This window comes from Cnephaeus nilssonii (genome assembly GCF_951640355.1).
Source record: "Cnephaeus nilssonii genome assembly, chromosome: 19".
In the NCBI taxonomy this organism is placed as follows: Eukaryota; Metazoa; Chordata; class Mammalia; order Chiroptera; family Vespertilionidae; genus Cnephaeus; species Cnephaeus nilssonii.
Genome location: NC_137090.1, coordinates 20576298 through 20594782, shown reverse-complemented (window position 1 = coordinate 20594782; position 18485 = coordinate 20576298). Strand labels below are relative to the sequence as shown.

At 37.5% G+C, this 18485-nt stretch overlaps 1 protein-coding gene across 3 annotated transcripts in view; it reads right to left on the bottom strand.

Moving 5' to 3' along the window:
* NSF (N-ethylmaleimide sensitive factor, vesicle fusing ATPase) overlaps positions 1–18485 on the bottom strand; it is a 121752-nt gene that overhangs the window by 78007 nt on the left and 25260 nt on the right. For all 3 annotated transcript variants that reach the window (XM_079798058.1, XM_079798059.1, XM_079798060.1), the window contains exon 8: positions 17621–17776. In XM_079798058.1, the coding sequence (XP_079654184.1) occupies positions 17621–17776 (156 nt within the window). The remainder of the gene's footprint in view (positions 1–17620; positions 17777–18485) is intronic.

Genomic DNA, 18485 nt, shown 5'->3' with positions numbered 1-18485 from the left:
CTTCAAGAGTGTGCTACAAATAGCTTGAAATGATTTCTGATCTAAAAGTCTAAGTGGAATAAGGCCTTACCTAATATAATAAGACTTACCCAGCCCCTCTGATGAAAGTTATACATGAAAATATTTGTTATCTAATACACTATTTGTAACCTCTTTTCTTAAAATAGCTCCATTTAAAATACACAGCCTTAATTCTGTAATAAAATGAATAAACCGTAATCTTTACTATTTGCAATCTTCCAAACACTATCCAAAAAGTGACAAGTTTGTATCTTAGAAAGCAGTGAAATTTTCTTTGTTTGCTTGAGACTTTATCAGAGGCCAGCTGCAATGATGAAAAATTGTCAGTCAACTTTTAGTTATCCAAAAGTGGAATAATGAGAGCTAACGCTAATTTTACACAAGAGTGAGCAGAATAATAAATCGGAAGTGATCTCAAATTAGCATCAGGATAAGGAGTGTTTAGTTCATTTTGTAGGCAGCATGATCTATGAAGAGAGAGAAAAGTGTGAAGTGGTTTTGAATGATAATTGATGTTTGAAAATTTTTTAAAATATATTTTTATTGATTTCAGAGAGGAAGGGAGAGGGAGAGAGAACATCAACGATGAGAGAGAAACACTGATCTGGCTGCCTCCTGCACATCCCCTACTGGGGATTGAGCCCGCAACCGGGCATGTGCTCTTGACTGGAATTGAACCCGAAACCGTTCAGTCCGAAGGCCGGCGCTCTATCCACTGAGCAAAATCAGCTAGGGCAATGATAACTGATGTTTAAAGGGAAATCCCAAATAGCTTCCAGTTCAAATGCAGAGATTCACTATGTTTGCCAAAGAGCAAGGCTAGTGGCAAGTCAGGACATATTCACAAGTCTTGCAATCTCTTCAGTTATGCAAACCAGATTTGAATGCTTCTTTAAAAAACAACAACATATTTTGTTGATTTTTTACAGAGAGGAAGAGAGAGGGATAGAGAGTTAGAAACATCGATGAGAGAGAAACATCAGCTGCTTCCTGCACACCTACTGGGGATGTGCCCAAAACCAAGGTACATGCCCTTGACCGGAATCGAACCTGGGACCTTTCAGTCCGCAGGCCAACGTTCTATCCACTGAGCCAAACCGGTTAGGGCTGAATGCTTCTTTTTAAGTAGTGCATGCACTTGAAGAAAATACCATCACAAATTAATATTAATATTTGATCTTTCATTTTAAAGTTTGCCTAATTCCAACTTCTCCTAGAATCGTGATTTAGTTCTATTCAATTTATCATTTTGGTACTATGATATAATTAAGAAACAGTTGTGAATTTTCCAGCCAAGCAATGAAGACTTGGAGCATAACTTACATCAACTCACAATGTTTGTTTGTTTCAAAGACAGTCAATCATCATCTAAATCAGGTTATTATCTACATTTGCATAGCTGTGCACTTATCGAATCTTTAAGGAAAGGAAACACTTAAAACTAAAAACACAACTTCTGACCTCATTTGAGCAGTCAGATCTTTGATAAGCCTGACTGGGTATCATTTTGTCTAGTAGAGACTTGCTGTTGCCCCTCCAGCTGTCAATTACCAAGAGTGCTTTGAGTTCCGTTACAATGAAGTGAGAAGGGCCTATGCCCGGAGCTCCAAGCAGCTGTGCAAGATGTCTACCACCTGACTGGTCTATACCCAAATTAGTCAACTGAGATTTAATATAGATCTTCTCATTAGATAGTCTAGAACTAAAGATGGGGTATGTGTAGCAACTCTCCAAACTAATCTTTGCTGACACCCCCACCCTTTTACACTCCCTCCTAGGGTGTGGCCTGGTATTTTGTGAATTCTTGATGACAAAGATCATGCTTCTATAAGCAGGTCTTGCCTTGCTGCCACCTGGCAGCATGTATCTTCATTGGTTTCAGAATTTTACAGCTTTTCCTTTCTTCTTTTTTTTGTCCATCCCTTAGCTTTAAGCTCATTTTACTTGCTGTTCTACAAGGCCTCTGCTTCAGACTAACCAACATCTTGTCATCTCTAGTAGATAACTTATTATTTCTTTTCCTATACCTGAAACCTCTACTCATACTATCAGTTCATGTTCTTCTGTTCCTCAGGAATCAGCTCCTTAATGAATGACACCTAATGCTGAACACATCTGACTGTGAATACCACCTAGCTCTGATCACACCTTTGGGTTCTCTTCTTCAATACTTACAGTAGTAGTTGTCAAACTTTAACAAGCACCAACATCCAATGGAGCTTGTTAAAATGCAGATTTGCAGGCATCCTAGAAATTTAAATTCATTAAGTCTATAGTGGAGCTGAAGAACCTGAATATTTAATAAGCCCATCCCCAGGTGATTCTAATGCAGGCCAGAGGACACTTTGGAAAACATCATTCATAGTTACAACTGACACTATATTAAATTGCTTTCTAAGAGTCCTTAGGCTCTTATTCGATTTAGTGTATATGTTTTATAGTCTCAAATCATAAGCTAGTAAGAAAACATTTATTATTCCTCGACAAGTTGTAGTTGTAAAACAGCAACGAGCTATTCTAGCAAGATAAAAGTTATCAAGAGTAAATGTAAGATTCCTGTACTTGAGTACAACTGGGAGAGATATGTCTTTGTGAGTTACTCAACAGTAAATTCAATATGAATCAAGATAGAATGTAGATGTCAAAAATGTTAATGCAACTTCAGTCTGCATTAAGAGAAGACTGATGTTTTGAACAAAGGATGGATATTTCTGGTCTATTTTAAACAGGGACCACACTTACAGTACTCAAACTGATTTCTGGGTTTCACAACTTAAGGTGAATATAAACAAATGTTAAAGTTCAGAGAAATCTGAATAGAATGGTAAAGGACTAAAATTCAAGTTACAAAAAGATTGGCTGGAGGAACCAACCAAGTTTGGAGATTTAGTTTAGAGAAAAGATGAATCTACAGGGAGTTTATTCTGGACAAAATAATATCTTCCCAAACCTAAAGGGCTTTCATAGGGAAGTAGGGTGATCCTTGTTCTGTATGGTCTTATGGGGAGAACTGAAGCGTGTAGTAGAAGCTATATGTATATCCATCCTACCTTAACTAAGGAAGATTCAACTTAAACCTCCAGTTGTCCAAAGAATTGGACTGCAGCATTCAGAGAGAATGATTTTCCTGTCACTGGAGGAATTCAAGCTTAGACTAATCAACTTGGCAGAAGTTATTCGGCAGATATGGAGAGGAAATTCAAATGAAAAACAAGTATGTGAACGAAATGACTTTTATGACCCCTTACATAAAAGATTCTACAATTCTTCTGATATTCTCTGACTGAACCAGATAGTTTTGCAAAGTGCGCTTTGAAATATTCTAGGATGGGAATAAAGTAGACTGAAGACTAGTAAGATAATAAGGAGGCTATTGCTATAGTTTAAGTATAATTTACTGAGGCTATGAAAAAGAAAAAAGGAATGATCTAAAAAACAAAACAAAAAAATTAGGAATACTCAAGACTGCATTTGAAAAACACAAGCACACATAAATATAGCCAACTGATCTTCGTCAAAGGAGCCAAGGCAGGACAATGGAGCAAAGACAGTCTTTTCAACAAATGGTTACTGGAGCCCTGGCCGGTGTGGATCAGTTGGTTGGAGCATTGTCCAGTGCACCGAAGGGTCGTGAGTTTGATTCCCAGTCAGAGCACAGGTTTCCAGTTCAATCCCTGGTTGAGGCGTGTACAGGAGGCAGCCAATCGATGTTTCTATCTCACATCAATGTTTCTCTTTCTCTCTCACTCTCCCTTCCTCTCTCTAAAATCACTTTAAAAAACAAACACACATCTCCTTGGATGGGAATATTAAAAAAAAAAAGTGGTTACTGGCAGAACTGGACACCCACATGAGAAAAAAATATATTAATCTAGACACAGATCTTACGTACATCACTAATTTAGTGTTCCAATTAGCAATTCTCCAACAAGCAATTGTTGAGATTTGAGAATTCTCAAATCACTCCAATAGGCAATTCTTGGAACACCAACTGGGTGTCTGATAATTCAACTTAATTTTGATAATATCTACCTGGAGATAACATCAAATTCCATAGGTTATGGGCTACAAGACAAAATATATCCCCCACCTCCAACTTCAGATGTCAGACTATTTATTACCTGTGCTTCTGACTGACTGGCTATTGACTGGAGGTTCCAATAACCTCCTGCTTAGCAACTCAATTCAGATGTCAGTCACATTGTTACCTCTGCTTCTGATCAACTTGCTATGAATTAGAGGTTCCCATTAATTTGCTAAATCGGCTCACAGAACTCAGAGGAAGATTGGTTTATTATAAAATAACTCAGGAACAGCCAGATGACAGAAGCATAGGGCAAAGTACATGAAAAGGGTACAGAGCTCCATGCCCTTTCCAAGCACCACTCTCTCCGCACCTTCACGTATTCAATCCAGAAGCTCGCTGAACCCAGTCCTTTTGGGTTTTTCTGAAGGCTGTTTTACACAAGTATGAGTAATTAAATCGTTGGCCATAGGGGACTGAAGGTAATCTTTAGCCTCTCTCCCTTCCTCAGAGGTCAGGGAGTGGGACTAAAAGTTCTAATCACAGAAATGGCTCCACTGGCAACCAGCCCCCATCCTTAGGTGCTTTCCTATAGACTTATTATTATTTTGTTTGTTTGTTAATCCTCACCCAAGAATATGTTTTCCATCGATTTTTAGAGAGAGTGGAAGGGAAGGGTAGAGACAGAGAGAGAGAAACTTCAATGTGAGAGAGACATATCCATTGGTTGCCTCCCATATGCGCCCAGACAGGGCCAGGGATTGAGCCTGCAACGGAGGTATGTGCCCTTGACCAGAATTGAACCCTTGACCCTTCAGCCCGCAGGCCAATGAGCCAACCACTGAGCAAAACCGGCCAGGGCCAATGGACATATTATTAACATAAGACCACCATTATCACTCTCAACACTTAGGAAGTTTCTATGTGTTTTGGGAGCTGTGAGTCAGAACCTGTGGATGAAAACCAAATATATATGAGAAATATAATTTGGTCAACTGTTTAAATTTTTAGACTGTGATAATAAACTATCATCTTTCTCTCCTATGTTGACACAGTATCTACCTGGAGCCATTACCACTTATAAGACAAATCTGAATTTTGAACAGCTGTGTTCTATGTCATTTAGTATCACATATGGTCAGTCTTCTATAGCCAATTAAAGAAAAATCAGACTACAGAAAATCTGTAACGATGTAAAGTGAGTCTTCCCTATCTTTTTTTTAAGCTCATCACATCCACAATCGGTTGCCTAAATGAAGAGTTGCAGAGGAAGCCAAAGTAATCAGGTAGCAGACAGAAAAGTAAGAGACAATAAAGAGAAGTTTCATGGAAAGAAAAATCCAGTAAAAGAAAAAAGTGTCAGGCAAAAAAGTTGTTGTGGATCACCATGGAAATGTCCCTGGAATGCACTAATAATCTGCAATTTGGATAATTCTCCTATGTATATTTGAGATTTGACTGAATCTATCTGATGTGTGGATTAGCAGCATACTAATTATAGGTTTATCATATAGTAACCATTCATTATCAAAAGGCACTTAAGTCGTGCTAAGTTTTCTCCCTCATGACAGGATTCTAGATAGATTTTTTAAAATCAAAGCACTTCTAAAAAACTATATCATTGTGAATAAATTCGAGTAAATACATGTACTAGTATAGACAGTATAGAAGGTACAGATGTGTGTCTTTATATATCAGTTTTCAGTCACTCTGGAATAAAAATAGGACTCAAGCCAAAACCGGTTTGGCTCAGTGGATAGAGCGTCGGTCTGCGGACTGAAAGGTCCTGAGTTCGATTCCGGTCAAGGGCATGTACATTGGTTGCGGGCACATCCCCGGAAGGGGGTGTGCAGGAGGCAGCTGGTCGATGTTTCTCTCTCATCGATGTTTCTAGCTCTCTGTCCCTCTCCTTTCCTCTCTGTAAAAAATCAATAAAATATATTTAAAAAAAACAAAACAGGACTCAAAACTATTACTTGCCCATAGAAAAGATACTGTGTTAAAGCCAGAGGTATCAGTGAAGAACTCAAAGTCACATATAAATCTATTGAGTATTGAATAATTATCTATAGTAACTTTCAATCTCAAATTTCACACTATTAGTAAAATGGTATAGAAGGGATTTACTGCTGACTACTCTAACTTCTTTGAAAAACCTGAAAGAATATAATGTTAATTATTAAAAAGTTTCTTGCAGGGTTTTGTTTTGTTTTAAATTTAAATTATGGACATATTATCAAAGGTAGATTGCTCCAAGTAACAAATCAGATTGAACTCCGAGAAAAGTCTTGATGAATCATGGTAGAAGTACTCTCCTAAATAATTTTTTTTTAGTTCTGGGCAGCATTTTGCTAACATTATTGCTCATTCTTTCTTTCACTTCCCTTCCTCCAACATCCTATTCTCTATTGTGTCTATCAAGATGGTTGTTGTTTTTCCAAGTCAATATTTCACATATAAGAAACTGACAAGATTTATAGAAGTGGTGGAACATTTATCAGCTCCTCTCTGATGGAATGTGATAAAAAGTAAATATAAATCAGCCAAGGTATGAGTTCACAAATTTAAAAAAAATATTTCCAAGTGTCCCCTTGACTACCTTATCAACAAACACTGTTCAAAACGGGTAATTACAAAACAGCATAATATAAGGCGTGTTAACTGTTTTCAACAGCAATAAAAGTTTAAGATAAGAGAATATATCTAAACATTTGATTAAAGTAAATGGATTAAAGATTTCTGCCTTCTACAGAGCTGTAGCGCCTTTTGGCAATATAACAATACCAATCACATACCATCTAGAAAGTGTTTGATAGTGAGCCAGGTACTGTGTTAGAAAATTTATACACATTAATGCTATCCTGACAATAAACTTTTAAAGTAAATAACTTTGCAGGTGGGGGTACCAAGGATCACAGAATTTAAGGTCCAAGGCCCTAAGTATTAAGAGGACCAGGGCTATACAAGTGACAAGTGGTAATGGCCGACTCAAAGCCAGCTTTGTTTGTTGTGCACAAGAGTCTTCTTACTGCTGAGGAAGAGATACTAATTTACCATTACTGGGCTTATTTAGATAGAATTTTGCTAATGCTGTTTATCTTTTTGAAAGATAAAATGTTATCAATATATTCTTTCATGATACATTAAGAAAAAAGTCACAGAATGGTGACTTGTGTTATTCTCTTTTAACAGAAAAATAAATCTATACATTATAGAGTTCACAGAGTAAAAAACACATATGTTTATAAATACTTAGAAAGAGGTCTGAAAAGAATCCTGCCAAACTCTTTCCAGTGATTACCTCTAGGAGAGGGAGTAAAATTGGGGTGGGTAAAAGGAAGGGAGATATCAATTTTCACTCTGCATATCTGTGTTATTTTATGAGGATGCATTACTCTTATAATTTGTAAAATAGAAAACGTACATGTGCATGCATGCACATACACACACACACACACACACACACACACACACAACACACTATACTGACCTGATGCCTTTAATTTTGAACACTGTTTTTACAGCACCCATACATAAGAATGGAATTTCCCATTGAAGCAGACAGTAGGTGATAAGAACCTAAGCAAATACTTTTCCCCTTATTTCTGGAGTCTAGCTCTATTTCAAATCAATGCAAGAGGTCTTTCCTAGATTAAGAAGGAATCTAAAAGGACCTACATAGATTTAGTAATGAATTATAAATACCTGCTGTGACTTTTAAAGGATGTGCCTTGCCCTAGCTGGTTTGGTTCAGTGGATAGAGCCTCGGCCTGTGGACTGAAAGGTCCCAGGTTTGATTCCGGTCAAGGGCACTTGCCGGGGTTGTGGGCTCGATCCCCAGTAGGGGGCGTGCAGGAGGCAGCCAATCAATGATTCTCTCTCATCATGATGTTTCTCTCTCTCTCCCTCTCCCTTCCTCTCTGAAATACATATATATATATACACACACACACACACACACACACACACACACACACACACACACACACATATATATATGTGTATATATATATTTTTAAAATAAATAAATAAATAAATAAAGGATGTGCCTCAAGTCTTTACTGCTTCAACATATCTGCTGCTTCCCCATATTGCCTACTTTGCTACTTTGGTTCACAATGTGCCTTATGTTTTACAAGATACTACTTTGGGATGTGCAAATAATAGTGTTGTTCCCAAATACACTGGAAGCATATTGAGGGCAGGAGGTGGGTCTAACTGTCTAAGTGTTCTACAACTGAGGTTAATCAAGTTCTTGGCATTTATTTGTTTTTTAAAAATTCGTATGAGCAGGCACCATGCCAGAAGCAGAAAATATACTAGTGACAAAATGAGCAAGGTTTCTTCCTCTGGGGGTACAGACATGGGGAGAAAAGTCTGGAATACAGACATGTAATGAGCAATTATATTACAATGTAATAATGCATAAAAGAACATATGGAATTATTGGAACACAGAGGAACAACACTAAAGCCAAAAACACCCTGAAAAAAGCTGCAGCCTAAAGGGAGGAGTTAGATAAAAAGATGGTGAACGAACAACCTTGGATATAGAAGCAGGTAAGAGGCAGTAGCATGGCAAATTAGAGGACCTGAAAATAGCACAGGCTGGCTGGAACCCAGAGCAGTGGCTGAACCCAGAGCATGGGGGAGGGGCACAGGCTGACAGACGGGAAAGTTTGGCAGGGGCCAGACCACATAGAGCTTGTAAGCCATGGAAGGAGTTAAGGAGAGCTACTAAAGAGTTTTAACCCGTGGAGTGACAGGATCAGACTTGCCTTTTTATAAAAATCGCTCCAGTTACAGTGTGGAGAATGGATTAGAGAAGGGCAAGGCTGAAGGCTTAGGGAGCAATTCAGGCAAGAGATAATGGTGTCCTGAAGGAAGGTAGTGGTGGGGGAGATGGAGAGAACGGGGAAGATTTGAGATATTGAGGAGACTGCAGCACTGACAGTCTATTGTGTGACTGACTGGAAATGGGAGGTGAGGGGAACAGAGGAGTTATGGAAAGTTTTCGGCTAGATCATTGCCTGAGATAGACAACACAGAGGTAGAAGCATGTTTAGGGAAGATGGATGGGGGCAGTTGAATGAGTTTAATTTTGAACTCCCTTTGTAATCATGAGATAGCCATATGCTGATAAATATCCAGAGCTCTAAACCAAGACTGAGATAGAATATGCACCTTTGAGAGTGAATGACATAAAGATACTAGCCCTAACTGGTTTGGCTCAGTGGATAGAGCATTGGTCTGTGGACTGAAAGGTCCCAGGTTCGATTCCGGTCAAGGGCATGTACCTTGGTTGCGGGCACATCCCCAGTAGGAGGTGTGCAGGAGGCAGCTGATCAATGTTTCTCACCCATCGATGTTTCTGACTCTATCCCTCTCCCTTCCTCTCTGTGGAAAATCAATGAAGTGTGTTTTTTTTTTTTAAAAAAAGATACTAATTGAAGCTACAGATACATGTGATCAATTTTGGAGAAAATAGTTAGAGTGAGGACGAATAGGTCTTAGAGAGACTCCTGAGGAACACCAACATAGTAAAGGACACAAAAGAGACTGAGAAGGGACAGCCAGAGAGGTAAAGGAAAATCTGAAATCCCTACAGTGAGAGAAACCAAGTAAAGAGGAAATTTCAAGAGTGGTCAACAGTATACACACACACACACACACACACACACACACTAGTGGCCTGGTGCACAAAATTTGTGAACAGGGGTGGGGGGTGGGGGGGCGTTCCCTCAGCCCAGCCTGCACCCTCTTCAATCGGACATCCCTCTCACAATCTGGGACCACTGGCTCCTAACTGCTCACCTGCCTGCCTGCCTGCCTGATCACCCCTAACTGCCCTCCCCTGCCAGCCTGATCTCACCCCCAACTACCTCTGCCTGCCTGCCTGATCACCCCTAACTGCCCTCCCCTGCTGGCCTGATTTTGCCCCCAACTGCCCTCCCCTGTCGGCCAATTTGGTTCTAATTGGTCAGTTTCTATGCCAGTCAGCGTCAAAAGCTCCACCTCCTAGGCAGCCACTGGCTCCTCACAGTTCACCCAGATTTGGTTCTGAGGTCAGTTTCTATGCCAGTCAGCGTCAAAAGCTCTGCCTCCTAGGCAGCAATTGGCTCCTCACAGTACACTCAGATTTGGTTCTGATTGATTGGTTTCTATGCCAGTCAGCGTCAAAAGCTCCACCTCCTAGGCAGCCATTGGCTCCTCACAGTTCACCCAAATTTGGTTCTGATTGATTGGTTTCTATGCCAGTCAGCGTCAAAAGCTCCACCTCCTAGGCAGCCATTGGCTCCTCATAGTTCACCCAAATTTGGTTCTGATTGATTGGTTTCTATGCCAGTCAGCATCAAAAGCTCCACCTCCTGGGCAGCCATTGGCTCCTCACAGTTCACCCAGATTTGGTTTTGATTGGTCGGTTTCTATGTCAGTCAGTGTCTCTGGGCCTATCTCCAGGTCTGATCAGAGAGGTGGGGCTGATCAGCAGCCCCCACAGAGGCCTGGAGAGAAACAGAGGTGCGGCTGCTGGCAAAGCCCGGAAAGACAGAGGCAACGGCTGATCAACAGCTGCCACGGAGGCTGCGAATCAGACCCTGCCTCTCTCTTTGGGCTTCTCTTAGGGCCTGATCCGTAGCTCCCTCAGCAGTCAGTGCTGGGTCACTATGGCAAAGTAAAAACAAAACTAATTGGTGGCTATATACCAATTAGTTGGACACAGTTGCGTCTTGTACACTAGAAAGTCTTTTACAAAATAATCATCTTAGAGCAACAGAAGACCAATGTTCCGTTACTTTAGCAATCTCCTCCTGTTTTCTCCAATGATTATTTTATTTTAAGTTGACAGTTCACTTAAAACAGAGCTTCTGAGAGGTATCAAAAAGCACATGAAGAAAGTGGACTAGAGTTATTAGACATTACAGTCCTACCACCAACTCTTCATGTCTCTCGAACTCATGACAATTTGAATACATCAGATTACTAGAAAAGTAACTTATTTATAAAACCTTAGTGTCTTATAGAGTTCATTCACTCTCATATATTGAGTACTTAGGCTTCTTACTTAAGGCCAAGGTACTGATTTTTGCCACGTTCAAGTTCCAGGAAAACTACCAGAAATAAGAAAATTAAGAAATCCCAATTAAGACAGTTTCTCTAATCAAACTTTAAAACCTGAACAGATAAAGAGATCTTTATGCTTTCAATCAGTGTTCTCACTGCCTTGGCAAAAATCTGAGGTTTTGGAAAATGCCTCTAATCTTAAAAAAAGAAGAAGGGAGGAGTAAAGGAGAAGAAAGACAAAGGAGGAGGAGGTGGCTTAACTATTTAGCAGAGGAACGTTAAAACAATTGTCTTGTCTGACATCTAAATACAAAGATCAGATTTCTGTAGTTATAAATACCTCTATATACACTCACTATGTAGAATTCTAGCAAATTACTAAAGTACTGAATAACTTCTGAATGCTAAGGTTGTCATTTATACTAGTAAATGCATATAGGAAATGGTAGGGGATGAGGCCAGAACTATAGACCTTCAGTGTTTTCATAATTCCTCTCTTCCTTTTCATACCCCAAACCTATTATGGCTAAGTTCTCAGAACCTTTATATATGAAAAGCTTTGTAAATATCTGATAATTAGGGAGAAAAGGCAAAAGTGGAACAATATCATCATAGGATATTCTTTGACATAAAATTCAAGGCTTTCCTGACCACTCGATTCTTAGCTTCATCTTTCAGTATCTGGAGAGGCAGTTCAGAATACAGACTCTGGAACCAGACATCCCTGGTTTCCAGTCCAAGCTCTGGTAACTTACTATTTGTACAAACTTAGTAAATAATTTCCTTCTCCTGCTTTGGGGTTCCTGAGCCAGGAGAACCAAGTTCTAGTACCAGTTCTGCCTGTGATTTGCTTAGTGACCTTGGGCCATAGTTTTCTGCATCTGTAAGGAATTGCCATCAATGCCCTGGGAATGCTTTTCCCCTCCAAGGAAACTTCATGAAGGGAACGGGACACACCTATTCCCCTGCTCCCTTGCTGTGCTGACTGTGGAGCTACCATGAGAGAGAAATAGCCTGTGATAATATCTTTTTGTTTGTGTTTTTAATTACACAAGTAGAAATCTAATATCACAGTAAAACGCTCAGAGGTACGCAGAGTAAAAGAACAAAAATCTCCCCTTTATTTCCCACCCTAACTTCCTTTTCACAGGAGTAAACAACTTTTTTTTCAATTCAGCCTGTGTCTGTAGAGACTTTTATAATGCATTTACTTTTATGGGTTTTTTTTTTCCATAAAACAAATATATCTGTGTATTTAGAGCTATATCACTTTAAGATTTGCTCCACTGTATTCCATAATGAGGATAGGAGAACATAGCACAGTTTATTTAATCATTTCTTTACTAGGTTCAAACTTAGACTTCAACTTTATAGTGACCAAATTATTGGTCTATACATAACTCAACTATAGTTGCCAGCAAGTCTAATCCATTGGTGACACTATAGACAATTCTGCATCCCCAAAAGATTTTTCTCTAAAATTTGTCTATAAATAAAAAAATGCCAGCTGCATTTGCATATAATTTGACTCTGAGATATAGGCACAGCCACATTATTTCTATTCAAGTGTAAGTAAATTCAACTTTTAAAAATTAAAACCAATGGGAAAATTAATTCAAGGTTAAAAATTTCAATTTATAGAAAGATACCAATAGTATTTTTTTTTTTTTTTAGAATGTATGCTTGATCTCTAAATTCTACTGTAGAGATTTTGGAAATCACATGGTCATAAGCCATTTTCTTCTAATTAAAAAAACCCCACAACTTTATACATTTCCCAACCTGAAGTTAGAATTAGTAAATTATTAAACTGTTACATTCCTCATATCCAAGTATCATCTATAAGTTCTTTGTGGAAAACCAGATGGGGGAAGTTTTGCATCTCTAACCAGCGAGCAATTGCTTTCTTTTGCTTTCCTAATAAATTACAGGCAGACTTGAACAGATGTCAGGTTGGCATTCAAAACCTAAAATATAGCTGAAAAGCAAGTTATGACTAATACAAGGGAAAAAGATGAATGTCAGAAAGCTTCATTTTTTTCTTCTTTTTTTCAAATTTCAGATAAGCTCTTTAGCCTTAGGGTTCCTTTTACAGAGTCCTGGAGTTCGGCTAGATGTCTTAACCCCCATTTAAATTGCAATCTCTGCTCATGAGTGGGGGTGTGAAAATGCATTTTAAGAGTGTCAGTGTTTATGTTAATCTTAGCAAGAACTCCCTCTCTCCCTAATATGGCATGTTCAAAACCTTAGCGCTCTTTCTTCCACTCTATTTTATTTGCACTGTTCTTAGCATCTGAAAGATGTCTGCATGTGATTGAAAGGCTCCTTATCTCTCAGCAGTTCTACTTCATAGAGTAACTGCAGTCTCACATATGATAGCAGAAAAGAGTTGCTTTCCTCTAGAATTTCAAAAGAAACCTTAAAAATACAGATGGAAAATGGGCTTAGAGAGGGAGGCACAGAGGAAAGGGGGCCAAAAAGAACACACTGTCTGTTTGGAAGAATGGGGCACAAGATCACAAGTGGCTTTCCTCCCCACTTGGTGGCCTGGATATCTACAAGGTATAGATCTACCAAAGGACAGTATGAGGCTTGAAGATTTAGTGTCTCTACACCTTTTTCCTTCTAGCTCTAAAATGGATAACTTCTACCAAAGCCCCTTTCCTTGGATACATGTGAACCTAGTCCTAAAATGACATTAAGGGATGCTAATTCTTTAACAATTATTCCACTGTTCTTTGAACAAGATTTGTGTGTGTGTGTGTTTTTCCTCTCTGACATTTACAGTTTAGAGGTAATTGCCAGGGGTGCTGAAAAATGAAGTTTCTTTGCAGAAACTATCTTTGCCAACAAAAGAGCTACAATGAGAACTGAGGAAATCAATCGTTTATCCTGAGCACTCTCCAAAACTGCATGCAAAGGACTAAATGTGGCAAATGTATATGTTCAGTTGACATCTGAGTATTCTCAAGGACGGCAATCAGCTGTTGAGTTTATTCACCTGTACTTCCAGATACTGGTTCTTGATGCCCATATTTCTACCCTGGCACTCAAAAGGTGTTTCTATTATCCCACAAAGTAGGAGTTAAGGTCATTCGTAACTAAACATCCATCATTAAAGGGCCTGGAGGATATTCTGACTAAATAGTTATTTGGTATTCACTAAATGCAAGGAAAGGACTAGTTTTCTTGTGAATGCTTTTATTTACTTCCAAGGAAGAACTGCCCTACAGGGGTTTGGGTGAGTCCAACTGCTACAGACAAGGAAAATGTACATAGTTACACTGATGAAAACAACAACAAAAACAAAACTGATATTTCCCCTAAGTAATCCCTTTTCCTATTTCTACACACGGCCTTTCTTCCTCTGTCTGTAGGACGGTAAGTGACTTCCTTTCCCCTTTAAGGCGTTCCTTAATTAGAATTCTCTAAAAATATTATAACAAAAACAGCAAGGTATATATTACATAATTGAAAGTACTTCAAGAGAGAAACTAAAAGATTGGAAACTAACGTAACAGTAGGTTTTGCAGTTGCTCGTATGAAAAATAATACAATTAATAAATAATAATGCAAGAATAAACTCTGTTTTGCGTACTCATAACTATAAACCTACTTTTGCCCCATCCTGTATAGGACACTTATTTCATGTATATTACCTCATCTGATCCCCAGTTTTGTTCATAACTGTGTGTCTCTCTCTGGTTAGTCCTTTTGTCTTCCTACATCTCATCAGCAACATTCTGCATGTATCTAAACTATATTTTCAATTTTAAAAGAAACATGAAGTTTTACAAGCAAAAAAGAAAGAACTATATTACCTAGAAGCATAATTATCAGTCTCATAAACATGACACAATAGAATTCTAAATTTATCACTTTTTGAGCTTCCAACTTTGATGTACAGGCAAAAGATCCATTTAGTTAAGATTCCTGTTTGCAAAGTAGACATAACTCTAGACTTCATGGTAAAGATAATGATTTGGTCTCAAGCCAAAAGTATAAAAGTTCTCTGCTTAAATCAAAATAAAACAGCCCCATAATTACTCTTTTCTAATCATTTTTTTTTCATTTGAATTGATTTAACTAATCATACCCAGTGTCCAACTGGATCCCACAACCATACAGGTTTATCTATTTAGTTAACCAAGAGTAAGCAAAAGAATCAACCAATTTTGTTTCTACCTGGCAGGGTAAAAGAACACAAGGTATATATATATATATAAGAAGGACTTATATAGCATTATTTTATATTCTATCTAAAAGTAGCAATTTGTATTTTTATATACCTTTACCACCGCCTAATGAGAACTTTATAACCACACTGTTCTTGGAGTGCAATAAGTCCTCAAAATTAAAAGTAAAAAAAGAAGCCTCTATTGGAAAATAGGGAATGATACATGCATAGCAAGAGAATTATTTCACAGCAATTTAACATTAAAATAAGTAGCTTTAGGACACTGAGAATCTTTATTCAGAATAAAGACAATGTCTTTCAATCCAGCTCAAAAGCCAAGGTAGCTTTATATTTACTCTTGCTTAAATCAAATTTATAGCATATGCTTCTTGATGGGGAAAAGCCATGAAGAGAAAAGATATATTACTTAAAAAACAAACAAACAAAAAACAACAGAACTTTATTTTTGTCTAATCAAATTAGTGTAAAAATATTAGAAAAATAAGTACATAAAAAGAGCTCTGGATAGTAGCACTCACAAACAAAATTCAAATCCATGGTCCTTGGTCAAAAGGCATGTTAATAAAAACAAAAGCATACTATTATCATTTAATTGGTTTCGATATGGGTTGCAGAAACACAGACTAAAGTCACTCAGAATGCTGTCTCTGTTCTGGTTTAATTTCCAATTCTTTGACAGCTGGCAAAAATCACGAATCAACCAATATGAGTTTTACTCCTTTATGAACTACCTAACTCAGACAGAAGCCCCAAATGAGCAGAGTTTAGATAATGCACATACACAAAACTGTAGTGTCTGAATAGCTGAATCCTCCATAGTGTCCAATGGTGAGAAAATATTCATAATATAGTTTAAAAGTATGGCTTTACGGTTTTACAGAAGCAGTTATTCTTCTGCTTGTTGGCTGGATAGTATAATGCTCAAAGAAACAGAATCATTAGACTCTTTCTATATCAGAGCTCATTCTTGAAATCCAGAAAAAATATTCTACAAGAATAAATTACAACATTTGAAATCCTTTTATCTCTGCCTATACTTACAATATACTTAAATAATATTTTCATCTTGATCAAAAAAGCTTTATGGAGTATGCCTCAAAATACACATTGCCAAGATAGTGAACTATCATGCTTTTTACTATTTTCCAAATTAAAATTGTTTTTTTATGGACTTGGCCTTTGTATCTTTCAGATAAAAAAGTATGTTATTGCCATTTCAAGGTGTATAAAACTCAGGTGATGAGGGTCTCTGTCATTTTCTCTTAATCCAATTCCAAATTCGACCTTTACCCAGTGAACAGGTGTGTGCTATGCCTGTAATTTATCAGAGTGAGCGACCAGGCAGAAAAGCTACCAACAATAGGAGGCTAATAGAACCAAGCCCTTAGTGCCTAGAAAGCAGTTCTTATCCCCACCATTATGAATATACTTTATCTCCCGGTAGCAATTGAAAGATAAAGAATGATGGGGGTGAGAGGAGTAATATATTCGTATTCCTCCAGTTTTTTTTTGGATACTGTTTTTATACTAATAGTCTGCCAGAAGCTGTTATGTTATAAATTCCTTTCTGAGGTATTCTGTGGCTCACATTCCAATCCAACTTATAATATGGATATGAAAACAGTCATGACAGCATTTCCACTAGGGCAAATAATGCCACTTCACACAGATAAATTAAATAAACCTTCAAGAAGAAAGTGATAAATGAATAGTGCATTTTTTTTGTATGTAATATGGAAAATATTCCTATGAATACCCTACATTTGTCTTATTGGATCAAACTTATCAAACTTAAAAACATACCAAGTATCCATTTACTAGGTATGAAGATGTACTAATTAAGTAATGCAACAGCACACTACAAAGAAGCAGCAGCTAATATTAGAAAATGCCCACAGTCTAATAGATAATAATTACCCAGCAGGGTAAATCTGACCCATAGTGTACCTTTAGAGTCGGGTGAAATTTTTAAATATTCCCTATGCAAAACCTTAAAATAACTAAATAAAATTATATATCTAAATATGTACAGTAGAAAAACAGACCTGAATAAGTAAATAAATGAATAAATAAATTTCAAAAGCGGAGCAAAACCACAAATATTTCTATGATTTCTCCATATATTTAAAATGTAGTTTTAAAACTTCTAACTTGTCAAAGATTTTTTAGGCAAAAAAATTTTTAGAAGAAGTTAAAAGAGAAAAATACTTTGGAAGGTCTGAAGAATAATTTTAAAACATTACTGAAAAGAGACTTCATGACATTTATTTTAAAAAACAATATAAGGTTTTATCAAGTTCTCCTTTTTAAACTCACCCATCTGTTCCACAATCTCTGGAGGAAACACTCGGGAAGCAAATGCTCGTCGAAAAATATCTGAAAATTCCTTGTCCAGACCTCCTATTCCCATTTTTTCAAAGTTCCAGTCAGGATTGATGATAGACTGGCGATTTTCCTTGGTTTTAGCTTTGCCTATGTTAAACAAAGATAATCAAATGTGAAACAAGAACTTCATCAGTAAGTATAAAAAGACAGACAGACAAGAGCTCATGGGGCATCCTCAATGAACAAAGAAAGGCTAGCCTTATACAAAGATGAACAACATGCTCTTAGCTGATTTTCTAATAAGAATGAGTTTTGCTATGTTAACTATTTTGTCTGGTCCCCCTTTAGGGTCAGTAAAAAACTTTCAAAATGACTAGCTAAACTCATGCTGTAGTCCGTTTGTAATCAATCCATGGAATCCTAACCAAGTTAACTAATTGGGTTGATTAGAAGAAACACCATGTGCATATCTGATGAAGACAACACCAGCTGCCAGAAATATAACTGAAATCTAGCAGTCCCTCAAGGCTCCTAAGGCAAGTGTATTTAAAAATACATGTATTTATCTAGATTAAATTTATAATTGAGTATATGAACCCCTCAGCCTGGGAAGATGCACTGAATAAGTTTGGTGTCTTATTTGCTTTTCTTCACTTGTACATCAAAGTCTAAAATCATCCTAAAGTCTTTAATGATTTCAAAATTCGTGTTTTCAAATTCTCAGACACAAATTATTTCACTTAAATGTTATAGTGCCACCTAAAGTAACTCCAGAGAACCACATTAACTATCACAAATACAAAGAATAAAAGTGCCTTGGAATAAATACATTACTATACATAAAAAAGTAATATTA